General features: G+C 43.4%; 1 protein-coding gene across 15 annotated transcripts in view; it reads right to left on the reverse strand.

The window, feature by feature from the left end:
• Positions 1–19,178, reverse strand: part of Sox5 (SRY-box transcription factor 5) — a 936,665-nt gene that overhangs the window by 52,459 nt on the left and 865,028 nt on the right. For 13 of the 15 annotated variants that reach the window (XM_040743583.1, XM_040743581.1, XM_040743582.1 and 10 more), the window contains one exon: positions 11,885–12,031. The exons of the other annotated variants lie outside the window; for them this stretch is intronic. In XM_040743583.1, coding sequence (XP_040599517.1) covers positions 11,885–12,031 — 147 coding nt within the window. The remainder of the gene's footprint in view (positions 1–11,884; positions 12,032–19,178) is intronic. 15 annotated transcript variants of the gene reach the window in all.

Raw genomic sequence — 19,178 nt, forward strand, 5'->3', positions numbered from 1 at the left:
GCTGACCTAAGTACTCGGCTCCTGCCGACTTAAAATGAAACTTTGATCCTCCAAAGACTTGCATAGTGAAGTACAAAAAAAAAACCCATAAATCTACACCTATTTATGAACATTCCTGTCTCTATCACAATGCTTTTTAAAACACACTTCACAACAGTATCTCCACTCATGTTATTTTAAGTGCTACTAGAAATAAAATACCACAAGAGAAACTTTATTTTTTGCAACATTTCATCTATTCTATTTCTGCCCCCAATTGCTTCCCCCCTATTTATGACATTTCCACAAAAGTCATCAAAACTGTATGACAGCAAAGCTCAAACTGTGAAGCAGACTGGGAGAAAGATCAGGTCCCTTGGTTCTTAGAGGGCGACTGAAGTACAGGACCCCAGTGGTAACTGAGTACAGAAAGTACATTTCGTGAAGTATTGCATCAGAACTGCAACCAAACACACCAAACTTGTGATTTTTATGAGAACATGTTATTATCAGATAGTTTGTGAGTAGCAAATAATCTGAAGGAAAGTAGATTTGTATCTAGTTAAGTGTTCACAATTTTTCTGTTATTTCTTAATAGTATACAACTTTAAAAATTAACTTTTATATTGTCGTCTGTATATAGACAAAAATGTCTCATATATATCCCCAGGAAAACAAAATTGTAAGAGCATTTCTTCAGCTGCTGGGCACATGGCTGTGAGAATAACTGCTGATGATGACAAACAGCACATTTTTATGTCCTATGACTCTCAAGGGAGGTGGCGTAATTCCAATCAGATCCAATGGAATTACATGCAAGAAAGGCTTATTCTTTCCTGTCAAACTCAGGGATGAGATACAGGGCTTCAGAAACCCCATCTATCTGGACACTGAGAAACCATCCTTTTGCATAGGCATGTTGCTTTCCAGGCCAAAGACCAGGTTTTCAGAGGTTTCAGTGCTATGAGCCACAGAGATCATACTTCTTAAATATTAGTTACGGGGCTAAGATTTCAGTGAGTATAATTTTACCTCAGGATAAACAAAACACCAACTATGTATTCAATTACAGAAGAATTTAAGCATCATTTTCCATTTTGGAAACCTAGTGGGAGACAGCTACGTCACATGGTATAGTGTAGCCATGTCTTAGAATTTGGAAACCTTCAAGGATGGTCTTGGACCTTTCATACTCTTCAGACCACACTCAAACAGTAAGATGTCACCATTCAGTGTGAATCTGATGGGGACATTTTTTCTCCACATAGTCATAAAATTTCTGACCTGTAAAACACACACACACACACACACACACACACACCACAGGTAGTGGTCCAGAACTTCACTAAAGGAGGTTTCAGACTCTAGATTAAGATACTCTGTTTCTACGGTGAGGCCCTGTACCAGCCCTCGGGGGTGGGGTCAGATGGTCTCTGTGAGTTTGAGGCCTGCCAGGTCTGCAGACAGTGATCCAGGTCAGACAGGGATACACAGTGAGACTCTGTCTCAAAGAGTTGGAAGGACTGTGTCTCCTTAAATGAACTTTGTAGAATTAATGCCACCTCCACATTGTAGGTTCAGGAGTGGATATGAAAACAGGCATGTCTTAAAAGAATTCACATTGTGACTTACAACACGATAAAGCACACATTGCTGTATCTTGATACATGTAAAATGTAAGTGAGATAAAATAAGTACTGAAAACATCTAAAGGTATGTGATTAAATAAATCATATTAATTTCTGGCCACAAAATTTACTCTTTTCATAGCTACTTTATACAGACTTTATAGAAGTTCTGCTTGTTAAGTAAGCGTGTGATTTAAGATTCATTTACTTTTGTTTTATGTGTGAATGCCTACGGGAGCCCCTGGAACTGTGGTTACAGATAGTTATGAGCCACCGTGTGGGTGCTAGGAATCAAACCTGTGTCCTCTGGTGGATCAGTAAGTGCCCTTAGCTGCTGAACCATTTCAACAGATCCAGTGTGTATGTGTGCATAGGTGTGTATGTGCAAGAGTGTATGTATGTGCATCTATGTGCATGTGTGTTTATGTGTGTATGTGTGTGCATGTGCTTGTATGTGTGTGCATGTATGTAACTGGGTGACACTGCATACTGCATGGCTTGATGGGACACTTATAACTGAGGGAAAGGAGAAGGGTGGTGGGGCCAAGACTCGGGACTTACAGAGAAGATTTTGAATAAAAAATATATTTTCCTACAATATCACAGTCAGTTTAGGAGACTTCAAGCTCATAATAATGATATGAACAAGCTGCTCATAACTGAAAATCATCCCCAATCCAGTAATTTAAGGGAGAGGCATAGTTTTCACTAACTCTTATTCTTTAAGTTTTCAATTTTATTAATTTTAGTTATGTGCTGCTGATGTGTGTGTGGGCATGTGCATGTGTGTATCCATGTGTCTCAGAGGCCAAAAGAGGGTCTTAGACCTCCAGGGCTTGGAGTTACAGTTGGTTACTTAAAAGCCACAGATACGGGTTCTGGAAGCCAACTTCAGACCCTCTGTAGGAACAGTGCATACTCTTAACCGTTAGGCCGTATATTAAGCTTCTCAGCGATTTTGAAAAGGATAGCTAAAAGTCTGTTTATTTCATGGGTATTGTTGAAATCACACTAAGGTTATAAAGTTTTGTATAAATGAAAATCATATGTATATGTTTGCCATTTATTCAAATTCTACATATAAGATATATATGTCATCATCAACATATATAAGAAATATGCTGATATATGTTTTTAATCTGTCCATCTGAAATAAGATTGCTTAGAAAGTAGGCTTGATTTTGTATATGAATGCAGGTCCCCTGCAAGAGCTGTGGATGCTCTTAACTGTTGAGCCTTCTCTCCATGTCAGCACCATGCAAAAGTATTCCTAAACTCCAGTAAGTACTAATTTTCAGCAATTACAGTTTTTCCATTGCTGGAACTTGAATTCAAGGTCTTGCTTTGACTCTTCTGGTTAAGCTCCCAGTCCTCATTGTGTAGACTAGGTCTCACCTTATACCTGAGTTGGCCTTGAACTTGTGATTTTCATTCTTCAAAATACTACCACCTGACATCTGAGCAGCAAGAACGTTTGTTTTTGTTTTTATTTGTTTGTTTATGTTGACTGTGTAGAAATCAATACTATGTTCATGAAACTCTCTCCCTGCAAGTATCAAACTCATACTACAAAAGAACACATTATCATTTGCTTCATAGAGGTGGCTATAATAAAATCACCTGCATTTTTTTAATTGAAAATATTAGCAACAGAGTCAATCTTGGTAAGGTAAGTCAACCCTAAAAGACAAAAACAGGAACTACTCCAGGCTAAGTAAAAGCCTGCTTGCCTTTGTCAACTGCATGTGACGATGACCTTTCTGTACCCTGGTCCCCTTGGCACTGGGGGCCTGTGCAGCAGAGATCAGCTATACTGCCCATCTTCAGCTTCTAGGACGCTAATGGACAATGATGTGTCAATCAATACATATTTGTCAAGTCAAATTGCCTTGTCCCTCCAGTGGCAATGGATGTCAGTAGTGCTCACATTCCAGAGTGTTCCTAAGGATGTCTTGTAGAGATGATTCAAATATTAACTCATTGGCCTAGAAGCTTAAAATTTAAAAAAAAAGTAATTTTGCCTTGAGCACAGAGATTTCTGTGACTACCCCAAGAAAGACAATGTCTACATAATTATGGCAGTTTGTTGAGAACTGTGATAAACAGGAAGTGTGCCACCTCTTTTCAAAGGCTCTGGCCACATCATGAAGAGGAGGCAGGAAGACAGTAAGAGCCAGGGGACTGAGATATCTGCTGTGACACAGTGACTTCTAGACATGAGAGGGAAGCGGCACCCATCCATGAAATCTCAACTGAACAAGACCTGAAATACCAATGTGGGAGGGGAAAAATCTCACAAGACCCCACCCCTAGGTGAAGAACTACAGGCAACCTGTGTTTCTAAGAGAGAGAGGGGTACGAATGATATATATAAAATTCTGAACAAAATTCAATTAACAAAGGAGGAACTCTGCCCAGAATGACATTCAAAGTCCTTTCCCCCTACAGAAATGGTGGCCCAGGTCTGCAATCTCTGTTCTCAGGAGAGCTTGGGAGGGGAACAGAACTGTCAGGCCAAGGGCTTTCTGATTCACACAGTGAGTTCAGACCAGCCAGGACTATGTGAGTCTGCCTCAAAAACAAACAAACAAACAAACAAAGCCAGCAAACACAATCCCTTTTCCTAAAACAATGCCCTAGCCTTTGGTTGGTCTTTCTCATTTCCCAACTTCATTCTGAGTCACTCTCTTTCATGCTGCTGGCAGGGCAGCTGATTTTTTTCCCCTCAGGCCTTTTCTCTGAGTTTCATATTCAGACTCATCCACACACAGGGGCCTGCGTGGCTCCCGGTCCTCACTGCCATGTTCTTCCTTCTCATGCTACCAGTCTGATAGGCCGCTCCTTCTACCAAGCTTCTCAAGAGGCCTCCTCCTCCTGCTTCCCCAAGCACACTCCCCCTGACCACGTTTTCTTTCTTTGTTACAATAAAAAGCTATTGACTTGCTCAATGGTTTGTATTCGGTTCCTCCCCACACCCACACCCACCAAACTGTGGTGTCTTAGAGAACAAGGTACTTTGCCAGTGGCCATGGTGCTATTGCCTGGAGCCTAGTGTGGCAGACCACAGGCATCCACTGACACATGACGAATCAGCGGGCAGCCGATGCAAGAAGCATCAGAAACTAAGGAAGGCCGAAGAGCGAGGAGGCGCGCGAAAGTACAAAGGTGAGGAACACAGCCAGGTCCACGTGGCCTCGTCAGGGCTCCTGACTGAGATGTCAGATTAACTAGATGGTTTGTTGGCCTAATGTGAGTGTTCTCGCTTGATCCAGTTTGGGTTGGATTTCCACGTTACTTGCGAATGACCACACTGTCTCTTATTCAGCAGGATAGATAAAGTCCTAGGAAGCTTGGCTAGGCTCCGCTGAAGAAAGAACCTTCTGGGGATGGAGTTATTCTGAGTTGGGTCACCCTGTGCTGTGGGGTAGCGGTTCCCTGTCACTCCAGGAGTCCAGGCAGAGGCGAAAAGGCCATGTGCCCGGCTAGTGTGTCCTGGACAAGACTACCTTCTCCCTCCTTTACACTAAGCCTTCCTAAGTAAATAGTCGCATTTCCTAACCAAGCCTTCTGGGTATCTGAGCTTTGCAACCATCTGCCTTATACGTAGGGTGTTCTATTTCTGTGGTTTTGACTCCCACAACTACCTCTATGAAATGACCATATTAATTTATATTCATTCTCTGTTATGTGGCCATTTGAAGGTATTAGTAGTAATCTTTGTTCTTTCAAGGGGAAAGTTCAGATAGAAATCTAACAAACGCATATATATGCATATATAAACACATATATACATACATACACACAAACATGAGTACACACACATGTATGTATATATACATATATACATACATGTATATACACACTCTTTTCTAGTAACTTAAACAGTATTAGGTCACTGTTAACTTAGCACTAAATTTCCATCTGGGTGAGTATCTGGGAAAAAGGCCACCAAAGTCTCCTGTTTTATGAAAAAAGCTGTCTAAGAAAGAGATCAGCTCTGAACTTTTATAACTTCTGTCTCTATTCCAACAGTGTCTTCCCATCCTGTCTGAACAGAATAAAAAGGGGTCAATCGGCAAGTATCAAAAAGGACCTGATCAATTGTGGAGGATGGGGAGCCATTTCAGCCATCCAGAAGTACAAGTGGAAACCGTTTGTGACTCCCCCACAGGAAGGAGAGCAAATGAGTGTGCCTCTCACGCTGTCCCCACCAGGGAAGAAACAGGACATCTCGGAGGTGCTAGTCTCTCAGGCTACATTTTACACCCCTCCATCTGTCCTTCCCTGAACAACGTGGATGTTACAGCCCCACCTTTCCTGCATCCCATGGCTTTGAACATGTTGTTTTTCTATCAAAGACTCTCCTCTGAATGGATCCAGACTGACAGGGCCACTGTCGTTGATTAAATATTGCCGAGTGGCCCTTTCTAGGTTGGCACATACTCAACAGCCACTCTTTCCTGTGGTTCGTGTTATTAAAGAGATTTGACATGCCTCGCCATGCTGTGTTCAAGACCTGAACCATTCTAAACAAAATCAGAATACCAACAGAGCCCAGGCCAGAGGGATGCAAAGGGCATCGCATCAATCCCTCCTGGCTGCTTTTCCTTCATATTTACTGTAGAGACTGTAACTGGTCTGTCTTTCCTTTATAATTTGTGTTGTTTTCCTACCACAAAGACAGCTACTATCCCTTTTCCAAGTCCTGAGAATACATCGCCGGGTGACCTGTTTGGACATTCATGGCCCTGAAGCTGAGAAAGCCTACGGTTAAACACTGAGCTTCAGGAAGATTCCCTACAACTGAGCACAGATTAAAAGGGAGGGGCAGGGCTCATCCCAGGGGTTAAGTGCTAACATTTCATTTAACACGTTCCAGTTGAGTAACAAGAGACCATAAAAAGAAAACTATTTAAAGTCACAGGGTGATGATGCTTTATCTACTGTAAATCTGTCCCACCCAGGATGTGCTAATGATAAGGGCCAGGCTGACAGCTCCGCTCTATGGGGTGACTTTAAGATGAATGCACCATGCAAGCAAACGTGATGCATCCGCAACACATTGCAGACACTCAAAGAGCAATTCAGTCACATGTATGGAAACACGGAGTGAAGGTAAGGAGTTCAGCAGCTAGCCCACAGAATGCAATGTTCTCTCTCGAGCAAAGTCCCCGCAGAGTCTGGTGTTTAATTGACTTTCTAGATAGTGGATAGAACATGTGGCTAATTCCAATGCTGTATCAATCAGCTGAGGCTAAAATACTATTCTGCTCTGAAGTTGGAGGAGAGATGGGACACGCCAAGTACCAGGCCCAACCATCTGAAGGTGGTCCCTGGGCATTGTCTGATGCTGGTATTCAATGGCAATCACAGGCCCTCATCTCTTAGGACTATTTCGGCAAAGGCAGTATATGGGGAGGGCTGACTGAATAGCCTCAAAGTGTGTCATCGGCACCATTAAAAAGATGGTGTCTAATCAGAGTCACTGGCAGCACGGATATGACCCACGCAAGCACGCGGCCACCACGTCTGAGAAGATGGCTTCATTTCTGTGAGATCAGATACCCACAAAACTCTAACTCTTGCTTCAGCAACTGAAGCAATATTTGCAAGGATATTACAGCTGAACGGATCTGATTGTATCTGGTCAGCTGGCTGGGGCCATTTCTGGCTTTGTCAGACAAGCATTTCTTTTCCTTGTCATAACTCCCAGGTGCTACTGCTGAGCAAATGGGGACATCGCTGCCAGAAGGATTCTAAAAGAACAAAAAAAATAGATTTGGACAATCTGTGCGTTCTCAACATCAACAAAGGCTTGACGGTAGGAAGGGCTTGAGGAGGGTCACGGCGAGGTTAAAAGAAAAGCACCCAGGAACTCTCTGCTGTCATCAGCTTTTAAAGCTAACTGGTTCGGGTGGCTGCTGGAGAAATACGTGTTTCTATCAAATAAAGAGAGTCATTTAATAATACAAGTCGCTCCTCCTCAAATTTCCCCAAGAGGTGACTACTTTTATAATGAAAATAAAAACCACTTATAATATGAAGTTTAGACAGTTAGCCCAACTAATAGGAGGCTTCTCCCATGAAGAGGCTAGCTGGGATTTCAAAAGATTCTGCTGGATATACAGAAAGCGATTTAAATAAACACCGTGTGGTACTAACAAGTGAAATGCCTGAACACTTCCTATATCAGTCTGCTCGGTGGCAGAGTCCAGACTGTAAACAAATTTAAACATTCGTTAAGGCATGCAGGCATATTTGAAGAAAGATTCAAATCGCAGTATCATGCAGCAGTATGCTAAGCATTCCTTCATACTAGAAGGCAGAGTCTCTTGTACAAATTTTGGAGTTTTCATCATTTTATTCCTTCTTATTCACCAACATTAACCATGAAGTTGCAGATAAGCTGAAAGAATGCTTGTGAAGAGACAAATAAATGTATTTGTCTTTGTTGGTTCACGTAAGAGGCAGTTGTCAAGTGGGAGCTGAACAGTTCAAAACCTAGGTAAAGAGGCTGACATGATGTAGACATGTTGAAACTTGCCCGTGGTTTTAATTCTCCATGATACTGTGTTTGGTAGATGAGCCACTGAACACACACACACACACACACACACGGCATGGTACTAATTAAGCCAAGACTTTACAACATTAACCAGTGCTGCCACTTCAGGCATTGATGAAGGACAGCCCATAGCAGTGACATCAAGGACAGGAGAGCCAGTGCTCTTAAATGCACTTTGAATAGACCAGACTTCATCTAGGATTTCCTCTGATACGAAATGCACTTCCTGCATGCAGTTTTCAGACGTGCACTGCGAGTCCTCTAAAGCTTTCTTTATCATTTAATATTATAAATAATTACGTTCCTAGGCAGCAGTTCAAAGCTCAGTACAGCACTTGTACAACACCCCAGGCAGGTCAGCTGACCTTTCTCCAATCCCGCTCTCTCTGGTGCGGAGGACAGGCAAAGTGATACGTCTGTCATACGCCATTACCATTAGAACAGAATCTTGTTCTTTTATTACAACTGAACTCCGCCAGATCTCTCAGCAGGAATGCTAAGTGAAATCAATGTCTTGGATTTCCAGGCTGAGCTCGGAGGTCGCATGCACTCTATCATTTCTCAGCATTACCCTTTCTCTCGCGCGCACACACTCCCCGAGCCTCCAACTGGCACACAGCAGATTGAAAACAGCATGCATCAGAGGACTCACGCTGCACAATTTTACAGTCTTTTGGAGCCCCTCCTTTTGATCCCCCTTCCACGTTTTTTTCCCTTTTTGCAAATTGCAAATAAGTTTTGCTTGTGTCCTCTGGAGTTGGGAGTCAGAGGCAATGGTCCATCCAGGAGGAGGGTGGCTGGCGTAACTCGGAGCACACCCTTCACTTTTGACAGCTGTCAGTAAGAGCACTGTCCATCTGTCATCCCTTGAACTTGACGTGCAACACCACTGCTCCAAAGAGTAAATGTACTAGGAACATAAGCCGTCTACTCCATTTACGCCGAGCAGGTATGCACACAAAGCACCTTATATTATTGTGTGATGGTAAGACAGCCATAGGAACTGGCAACAACAACAACACACGAAAACATACAGAAAATAACCCCCAAGGCACCGATAGCTGATTGTTTAAAAACAGAAATATGCGAATAAACGAATGTTCACGAATAAATTAGCTCTGTGGAGTCACAGTGTTCATCATGCTGTGTGTAAATGTCATTTCTGAGCTACAAGAGAGTAAAGGGGTCCTGTTTACTTATTGCTGGTCATAAGTTTGGGAGCTACATTCAAATGCTGTGACTTGCTGCCATGTACTTCTTAATTCACCGTATTCTTTTCTTGTGAACTTAGCACAGGCATTATTTTGGAATTCTTTCTGATAACAAAGGTAGTGACAGGCAGCATGCTTGAGGACACTGGGCAAGGGACACACATTTTTACTAAGTTGTTGCTGTTACTGGAAGAGAAGAATGCTGTGTTTGTTTAAATCTTTACATATGTGCTCTGAGCGTGGGTGGGAAGAGGCAAACCCATTAAACTTTACGTGATAGGAAATTCATGAAGGCCAACTTAAAAAGTAATTACACTTCAAAGACAAACTATAGAATATATGTTTATATTCTGTGAATCATGGTTACTGAAACACAATCTACTGTTTTACTTTTGTGAAATAAAGAGAGGCATAGAAAACTAAGATGTGGAAGAATTTGAGCACTGCTAAAATACAATTGTTCTCCTTTGTGCCTAATGCATAGGATTTCTCGAGTCCATAAAACCGCTTGGCTCACTAAGCCCCTTCCCAATCACAACAAAGAGGGCTTCAATGGCTTTGGCATTTGCCATTGTTATCTACCAAAGGATCATTGTGGCAATCGCCAGACAGCCCGCTAATGGATGGACAGATGGATGAATGGTGGGGGACTGGGCAGAGGCAAAGGGAAAAGAGGTTGGCATTAAACACCCCTCACGATTTGTATAAGTGAAATGGTTGAGAAGATATTAGTGATAAAAATGTACCCACAAGTAAGGGGAAAATCCACTAATTGTATAAAACAGAATCAAACAGTCTACAACCCTGTGAGGGAATACTCCTAGTGGATCGTAGCATGAAGGGCGGCAAACACATCAAGAGGGAGAAACAGAGTCACCCTTCACAGAGGTGTCTGTGTGTAACAAGGAGTCCACCCCGGCGTCTTTGTTTTGCATCAGACGTCTCTGTAAATACAACACTTTGCAACTGCTAGCGCCAGGGGCCGTGACAAGGCCACCACTTCAGAATGAAACCAGATTTGATAACTATTATAACTGCCTCAGAGCTTTAACACCTCACGCGTGTCCAAGATGATATAGAGAAGCAGGTCAGGCCTTATACATTAAGCAAAGGGTGTGAGAGGTCCTCCAAACAGCAGGTGCAAATTTGCTAATGGAGTGTGTCCCCGCCCTGTGGTCTGGCAGTGTGCAAGGGGTTCCCCGAGCCACAGTCACAGCTCCTCTGTCAGGCTCATGAACAAATGTGTTCTTCTCTCGGCAATGGAGAAAAGGTACTTGGAACTCTGGGAGGAAAGAAGCTGGGAGTCTTTCACCAGTTGACCCAGTGGTCCCATTTCCAGAAGACTCCCCTACCGGGAGTTGTACAATCACTGAGCTGACGTTCTGTGTTTCCCTGTCTTTCAATATGAATCTTACTCATGTGCTTCATTCGCATCCTTTGTGATAGCTCCACCCTGACTCTCCTAAGATATTCTCATACCTCCTTTGTGGGATGGAAGACAGAAGCGCATTTCTAGATAGCTAAAAACAAAAGATGTCTGATGGAAAAATTGTTAGCGGTGTCAGTTTTCTGGATAGCGTTTTCTAATAGAGTTAAATATTTGCGGTTATTTTTCTGAGTAGTCACAGGAAACACCGCTCTTTGACTAGCCTCACTCGCTTCACAAAGGCGTAGTATGTTCACACAGCAGCACACGCGTGAAGTCTGCACACAGGAAGACCTTCCTTCGCACCAGGCTCTCTGCTCTTGTGTAGGGAGCATTCGTCTTGAACTCCCCTAGCCTTTCCCCGTGTTCTTAGGGAATGTTTCCACGGCTCTAAAGACAGAAACTGTGTTTAAATAGTCTCCCAACACTATTATTATCTTCATGTCGTTACATGATAATCTTGGTGGATGGGTGACATATCTAAAATTACAACTATGTCATTACCATACTGCATTATAACAGTTATTGATAGTTTTTAAGAAACACTCCATATGTCTCAGTTCTACTGGTACTTAAGTCTCTATTTCAGTTGTTTATCCCTTGGCAACGTTTGCATTTCTTGCTGAAGCCACTCTCTCCCCCTAATAAATTCTAATATACTTTATCCATACATGGCTCCATGGAATTTATTATTGATTATTCTTTGTATTATGAAGGATGGCTATCTGATTGATTATAGATGTCTATTTTTAAGGCCGTAAACTCACTGGTTCAAAGATGCACATTTCAGATTTTCATTGTAACTATTGATATGCTCGTTGAGTAGATACATCAATTATTAGAAATGTAAATTTACGCACACAGCTATTGCTCCTTCTAAAAGTCTTACCTCCACGTATACCCCGAGTTTAGCCCAGTGGCAGCAATCTATGAAACCTTTAATAGATACCACTGAATGAACAGTAGAAGCCCAATTGAAGACAGACCAGATTATCGAAGAGGGCACCTTAGTAAATACCCCTGAGTGAACAGCAGAAGCCCAGTTGAAGACAGACCAGCTTATTAAAGAGGGTACCTTGCTTTTGGGTGGTGGACTGTTTGTGCTCTTGTCTGTGTGAATGCTGGTAGGAGACACGGCAGCACCAAGGTTGCCTTGGGGTAGGCCTAGGAGCTTCCCTCCTGGAGAAACCTGCATTGCGGCTAGCTGGGCAGCATAGAACTGCTACAGAAGAAAAGACAGAGAGAGACTGTCAGTCATAACGCAAACACCCTTTAGAAGCACACAGTTTGACGCGCCATGGCCATGCTTCCTATGCCTATTTCTGGTTATACCCAAAACACTGAACCAAAGAAGCTGCCACAGTTCTACAATGTGACTGCTCGGGAGTGCAATGGCAGACCACAGGACCCTGGCAATAGTAGGCTGAGGGCACAGAACAGAAGTTATCATCACACTCATGCCTTACTGATGACTAGGAAGGCAAGCGTTTGGTATTATCTGGCCAAAGCCTGCTTCCGTTCACCCTTAAGTTCTTCACCGCATGTTACTAAGAAGCCATCTTCCCACACAGAGTAACTCTCTTGTGTGTGTTGGTTCAATCTTTGACTTACTGAACTGGGCATCTGGAACTGCCCCCCCCACGCACCCACACCTGAGAATTAGCAGTAAGGAAACTGGGAAACCCATTGACAAGGAAGCAAGGAGAGGATCCCAGTATCTGAGCATTCTACCTACAGTTAACTGGATTCCTACTACTTAATCAACTTCATGATAAAAACAGATGCATCTCTAAAAGAAACTCTGAAACACACACTGATTCTTATCAATAACAAAAGCTGATTCAACAAATAACTGATGAATTAAATGAACATTTCATTCCACTTCCACAAGGATATCGTAGGATTCGGTATCTAACTTCAAAAATATCTTTACACACAAACAGGAACATCAAACACTGAGGCGAACACTCTTTTGACTTCATGTGGCATTCTTTAAGAAGTTTAACAGTCTGCATTAGGAAGCTGTTAACTTTTGTAACACATGTGAGTTCTACATGTCCCTGTGTTCTATTTTATAGTGGTCTTGCGATCCAGAAAGTCTTTGCTCTGCAACCCAGTGCTTCTGCAATGAATGTAAAGGATGGATGCCGTCACAGAGAGAGCACAGGGTAGTCTTCCAGGGAGAACAATCTCAAAGCAGAGCACTGTTCCAGCAACCAACACATTCTGCTAAGTGGGATCCCACTGTAAGGGACAAGCTGTAAACCACAGTTACACGAAGATACACATGTATCACCTGTACTTCTCCATCCTAGGACCCAAGTGAAAACAGGAAAGTTAAGCTGGTGACAAGGGATACAGCTTAGTTACGTGTGAAGTAACAGAAGACACACTCCGAGGAAGCAGGAGTCTCAGCATTTGAAGCACATTTCGGTCATCAGGATGGATCACCCACATTACATTCATATGTGTTGGGATAATAATAACATTCTTACTTCAGCCACTGGAAAACGATTTCATCCTTAAGTCTTAGGTTATATAAAGAGCAAAATAATAATTTGCTCCATAGCTGAAGACTTCAGAGTTTATGGTTATTTTTTCAAATCCATAATTGATATATTTCTCCTGATTGTGATGAAAACTTACACGTTATTTCCTAGGATTTGAAAAGTTGATTTTTTTTCTATCTGCCACCTCTTGAGCTATTTATGAGGTTATTTATAGTGTAACTGTGTCCTGGGGACACAGCTTAGCAAATTACACACATGCCTAGTAAAATACACAGATCTGTGAATTTGAAAAAGATACAAATTTCCAGTCTAGCAACAGAAAAATATTATATTCTGTAACTTTAATGTAGCATAGCTTATTGTGTCCTTGAAAAAATGACTGGTTGCTACTACTAGAGATATGTGTTAAATATACACATTCCTGGCTTTCCTATATAGTGAAGATGAGATTTTTACCAATTAATACAGGTGACAGATGGCATCTAGCCATATGTATGTAACATCAAAATGTTTTTAAAAAATCTCAATGATTTAAAATTTTGTTTTGACCCTTAAATGATTTATTATTATATTTTAAGGTATCTATCTATCTATCATGGTTGGTGATTAGACATTTAAATGACTTGATCAATTACTCTTAAAAGGTGAGTCAATGATTACTGACCATTATGGGCATTACTGCAACCTTCAAAAAAATTACAGGACCTATATTTAGAGGTAAAAGGGTAAAACCCTCAAACACTGGATTGTGTTTGAAGGTTGGAGGCGTCACATACCCTACATGAAGAAAAGCATCCACCCTTCCCTCACTTCATACAAGCATTCCATTCCTTACCATTTTACAAACGGAATGGGGGTTTATCAGGGTTTTGAATTCAAATGGGAAAAGTTGCCCAAAGTCAAATGGCTTAAAGCTGGAATCTCCATTCAGCTCTCCTTCAACCAGGGCTTTGGAAGACGAGACAGTGGCCCTTAACATAGCTGAAAGTTTTACATAAACAAGAAGGAGCTGCTGGTCAACAGAGCTGTGTGGAGGGTTAAAAGCATACACACAAACAAACTCAAGGACCTGTGGGTGCCAGAAAGACAGGAAATAACCAACTGGCAGACTATAACCAATTTTGTGATGGTGCTTCTTTGAAAGTCTCTTGTTGGAGGTTGAAGGAGGTTGTCTCATGAGTCTGCATTGTGACGGCAAGAGGCTGATAGTCCATCTCATGGGGGACCTCCTGAGAAGGGCAACTCTCTCTCTCGCCTGCTCACCTGTCCCTCCTCCTCCTGCCCCTCCTCCCCCTTCCTCCTGTCCCTCCTCCCCTTTCCTCCTGCCCCTCCTCCCCCTTCCTCCTGTCCCTCCTCCCCTTTCCTCCTGTCCCTCCTCCCCCTTCCTCCTGTCCCTCCTCCCCTTCCTCCTGCCCCTCCTCCTCCCCCTTCCTCCTGTCCCTCTTCCTCCCTGTTTCCTTTCTTCTTCCCATCGTCTCCACCCTTTTCCTCCTTCTTTCTTCTCTCCCTAGTGCATGAGTGTTGAACCTAAGCTTACTTACACACGTGCTAGCCAAGTGCTCTACTATTCTTCTTTCTTCTCCTTCTTCTTCTTTTTTTCTTTTTTTTTTCTTTTTTTTGGGGGGGGGTTCAAGACAGGGTTTCTCTCTATACTGTTTTGGAGGCTGTCCTGGAACTCACTCTTGTAGACCATGCTGGCCTCAAACTCACATAGATCCACCCGCCTCTGCCTCCCGAGTGCTGGGGTTAAAGGCGTGCGCCACCAACGCCCGGCATGCTCCACTATTGAACACATGTCCAGCCCCGGACACTTTTCAAAGTGTGAAGATGTGATGGCCTCTCAGCAATGGACTGTATCCATCCTGACCAGCCAACCCAGTCACCCTCCTGTCACACTTCCCGGTGTGTGGATACGGAAGTGGGGTCAGGTTTCAGGTTGATAGGTCACCTCTAGGTGTTCGATTTTCCTGCCAAGCTCTAGTGACACAGTGCTAGGTCAGAACTTGGCGAGGGTGATAGATATATTCACCTCTAGTAATTAACTCGGTGAGAGTTCAACAATTATGGACAATCTGGGTTTTCTTTCATGCTTTTATATAGTATGAATTTCCAACCTATTAATGATGATATTCCCTTTAGAGGTGTTAAACAAATTTTGCCAGTGCTCATCATTGAGTAGCTTGACAAAATAACAGCCCATTTAAAGCCTAAGTTGGGTTATCACACTCGTTTGATCGGGAGCTCTTGCCATGTCTCCCTAATAGCAGATTTTTCCCCCAAATTGCTCACAACACAGCTTCTCCCACTGGCTACCAGCCTGGTATCTAGTTACCATCTGGATATGAAACACTAGGCACTGACAAAAATAACTACCAGGATTTGTTGTCCCAAACCTATTCGGTGACTAGTAAACCCCCTGTAGGCAGGGCCTATGCCGTTGTCTCCACTTGTGTCTCCAGATGTCAAATGCAAGCAGCATAGACCCAAAGGCAGGAGCGTCACAGAATGACATCATTGCCTTTTAGTGAATGAAAAGTCTCTTGAACATAGTCTCCTTGTTATACACCAGACGATCTGTGTGGAGGTAAAAGAGACCACAGGGACCCTGCATCTGGTTATTTCCCAAGACCAAGCATCATAAACAAACACATATTTATGTGCACACACACACACACACATGCGCATACATGTACACTCACACTCATGTACACATTCATACATGCATGTATGCCTTGTATACATTAACATTCCATACATATTACAGACATTTAGAACAGAAACCACCAGATGATAGTGTTTTCATCCATTGTTATCTGTGATGCATTGCTTCTGAGTGGATTCGTACCAGTGTAAATTAAACCTGAAAAGATGCATTAAGTTAAATGTGACACAGAAGGGGATTTTTCAGTTTTTCTTTCCTTCCTTTCGTTAAGTGAAGGGACAGGGAATGGCATTGTGAACAGAAACAAAAAACAGAAAGCAATTTCAAGCCTCCATAAGTGTTATCTTTATGGCTTAATTTCTACTTCTTAATGTAACTTAAATGTGGAGTTTAAAGAGAAACTAATGTACTGGGGAAAATCTCTCAAAACATGCCAGCAGGTTTCGATGTGAATAAATGTGCTTTCTGCATTATTATATGTCATGTTTCCCCCAGAAAATTATCAAAGCAGCTTCAATTTAAGCGTGGACTTTCCCTGACACTGACAACATTAACTTATTTAATAAGTACATTATGTGGGAAACGGCATCAGCCGAAGTCCCAGCAGAGAGTCGCACACTGGGTGGATAAACACCAATGATTTCCGCGCCGCTATGAACTGGCTAATAAACTGTGCTCCACTCTCCCATTCTGACAAACTCAAGAGCATAAGAAGTACCAAACCCCCACACACTGGGGGTCCTCTACCACCGCCCCCAGTTACGAGGTGGGGAAATAGCTCTGCCATTAAGAGTACTTGCTACTTTTACAGAGGTCCCGGGTTTGAGTCCTATCACCCACGTGAGGAGACTCAGTCACCTGTGACCCGAGATGCAAAGATGTGAGCTTCTGGTCTACCGTAGCCCCCCCTCACACATGCACCCTCCCCCAAATGATTAAAAAGACAACACATCTTGAGATGAAACTCAGAGAACTCCATGTGGCTGGTAAGGGTGTGAGCATATGGGTGGCTAGCTCTTAGATGCAGGAAGAATAAATGGCCCTTCTTAGTGTAGAAACTGTGCTGCTCCCTGGCGCAGAAGACAGAGTTAGCGTGTGACTTGAAAGTCCTAGTTCTTCATGAAAAAACACCTGGAAATGGGACGTTAACAAATAAAGCACACATATAAAACCATAGTTTGAACAGATTTAGCCTCAACAGATCAAGGTGGAAATGACCCCAAATATTCTCAAGGGTAAAAGGTTTAAAAAACATGGCAGAGACAGGGAATGGAATACGGTTCGGTAAGTGATGATACATCTGAACCCCGAGGAGCCCCAGCGTGGCTGAGCCAGGAGAGCAGGGGAAATGGAAGAAAGGCTGTGTGGTACCGCTCACACAGAGTGCTCAAAGCTCTGGTTGTCAAGACAAAGGTGGGATGGAGCCTCCAGGGTGGGGGAAGGAGGGATGGATTGTGTTCAGTGGGAATCTTCAGCTTGGGGATTTGAACAAGCTTTGAGGGGGACATTGGGGAGGATGACACACCAAGGTCAGTGTGTATCACACAGACAAAACATGGCGAATTTACTTGTATGTATCTTCTCTCTCTCCTCTGTCTCTGTCTCTGTCTGTCTTTGTCTCTCTCTCTCTCTCTCACACACACACTCACACACACACACACACACACACACACACACACACGCATGCAAGCACCAGATTATTGCTGTCCTTGTAGCTCCATATTAAAACATCCTGTGTTAATTATCTTCATTGTCACTATGGGTAAATAAAGAAATACAGACATAAAGAAATGAAATCTGACATGAGCAACCTAGGGGAGATGGATTTACTGTGACTTGTGGTTTCAGAGGGTTTCAGGCGTGGCTGCTAGGCTCACACACGTGGGCAGGGCATCAGGGCAGGGGTCTTCCAGGTTAGAGAGGCTTCCACACACAAAGGTGGGCAGGAAGCAGGAAGTGAGGGAAGACAGGTAAGAGTCCTGGATAAGAGACAGCTCTCCTGTCACCACCACGGGGAGCTGCTTCCTCAGACTAGGTCCCTCCTCTCCCTTTCACCACTTCCCAATATTGCTGTCCTATTTCCACTTATGAAGGCACTAATCCATTGGTATGACCATGGTCCACTCCCTAGACACAGCAACACGTGGTTTATTAATCCCACAGGCATCTCTCCATCCAGTCAAGTTGAGAATCAAGGTTCACCTCCCTGGTGCAGGGCTACCTAGCCTGCTGGGGCCCATAGAAGTGGCTCTGCTTCATCTTGACTTAGGGTAAGAGAGTTCAAACCTTCCTGTCCTATTTCAAGGTTAAAGGCCTAACACCTGAAGGTCTAAGGTGCGGCTACTGAAACATGTTTGGGCTAAGTAAGGTGTGGTTGCTAGACATCTTAATCGTCAAAGCCAGGTAGCTAGAGGTTTGATGCAAGGTGTGGTTAAGGAGGAAGTCTGTTAGTTCTTGTATCGTGGTAAAGAAGTCTTTTGCCTTTTCCGCCCTTCTGGTTGGGGTATGTAAGAACTTTTAGCAATATACTTAAAGCAGACTCCAGTACTCACTGGATGCCCTCCCAGTTCCGTCTGCTGTCTCTTGTCTGTTTCTTTCCTCCATCCACACTCCCCTTTCTCAGATACGGGCCCGGACAGGTTGGCGGATCTAACCCTGTACCCTTCTCTCCTCATCCTCAGATCCTTTGCTTGGAAAACAAAAAGGGTCCTGGTCTGGATGTCTTCACACCTTACTGACTGGAACCGACTTGAGAGAGCCGGCACCTGACAACTGACAGCCTCCTCAGCCCACCACCCCCGACAAGCACAGTGAGGTCAGACTGCTCCTGTCACACACAAAACCACAGACCTGTACTTCACCTGATGCAACAGGGTAGGTTAACAGGCCCTGAACATTGCTCAGTATGCAACAGAATGTATCGCACCCCTTGTGCTAGCCAGTATGCAACAGAAGACATTGCACCCCTTGTGCTAGCCAGTATGCAACAGAATGCATTGCACCCCTTGTGCTAGCCAGTATGCAACAGAATGCATTGCACCCCTTGTGCTAGCCAGTATGCAACAGAATGCATTGCACCCCTTGTGCTAGCCAGTATGCAACAGAATGCATCGCACCCCTTGTGCTTGCTGTGGAGTCCATCAGTTTTGCTGTTGCCACTTCCTGGACAAAGCTAGAAGACACTAAAGGTAGGGAGG

The sequence above is a fragment of the Mesocricetus auratus genome, unplaced genomic scaffold (genome assembly GCF_017639785.1).
Source record: "Mesocricetus auratus isolate SY011 unplaced genomic scaffold, BCM_Maur_2.0 Super-Scaffold_100001, whole genome shotgun sequence".
NCBI classification, from domain to species: Eukaryota; Metazoa; Chordata; class Mammalia; order Rodentia; family Cricetidae; genus Mesocricetus; species Mesocricetus auratus.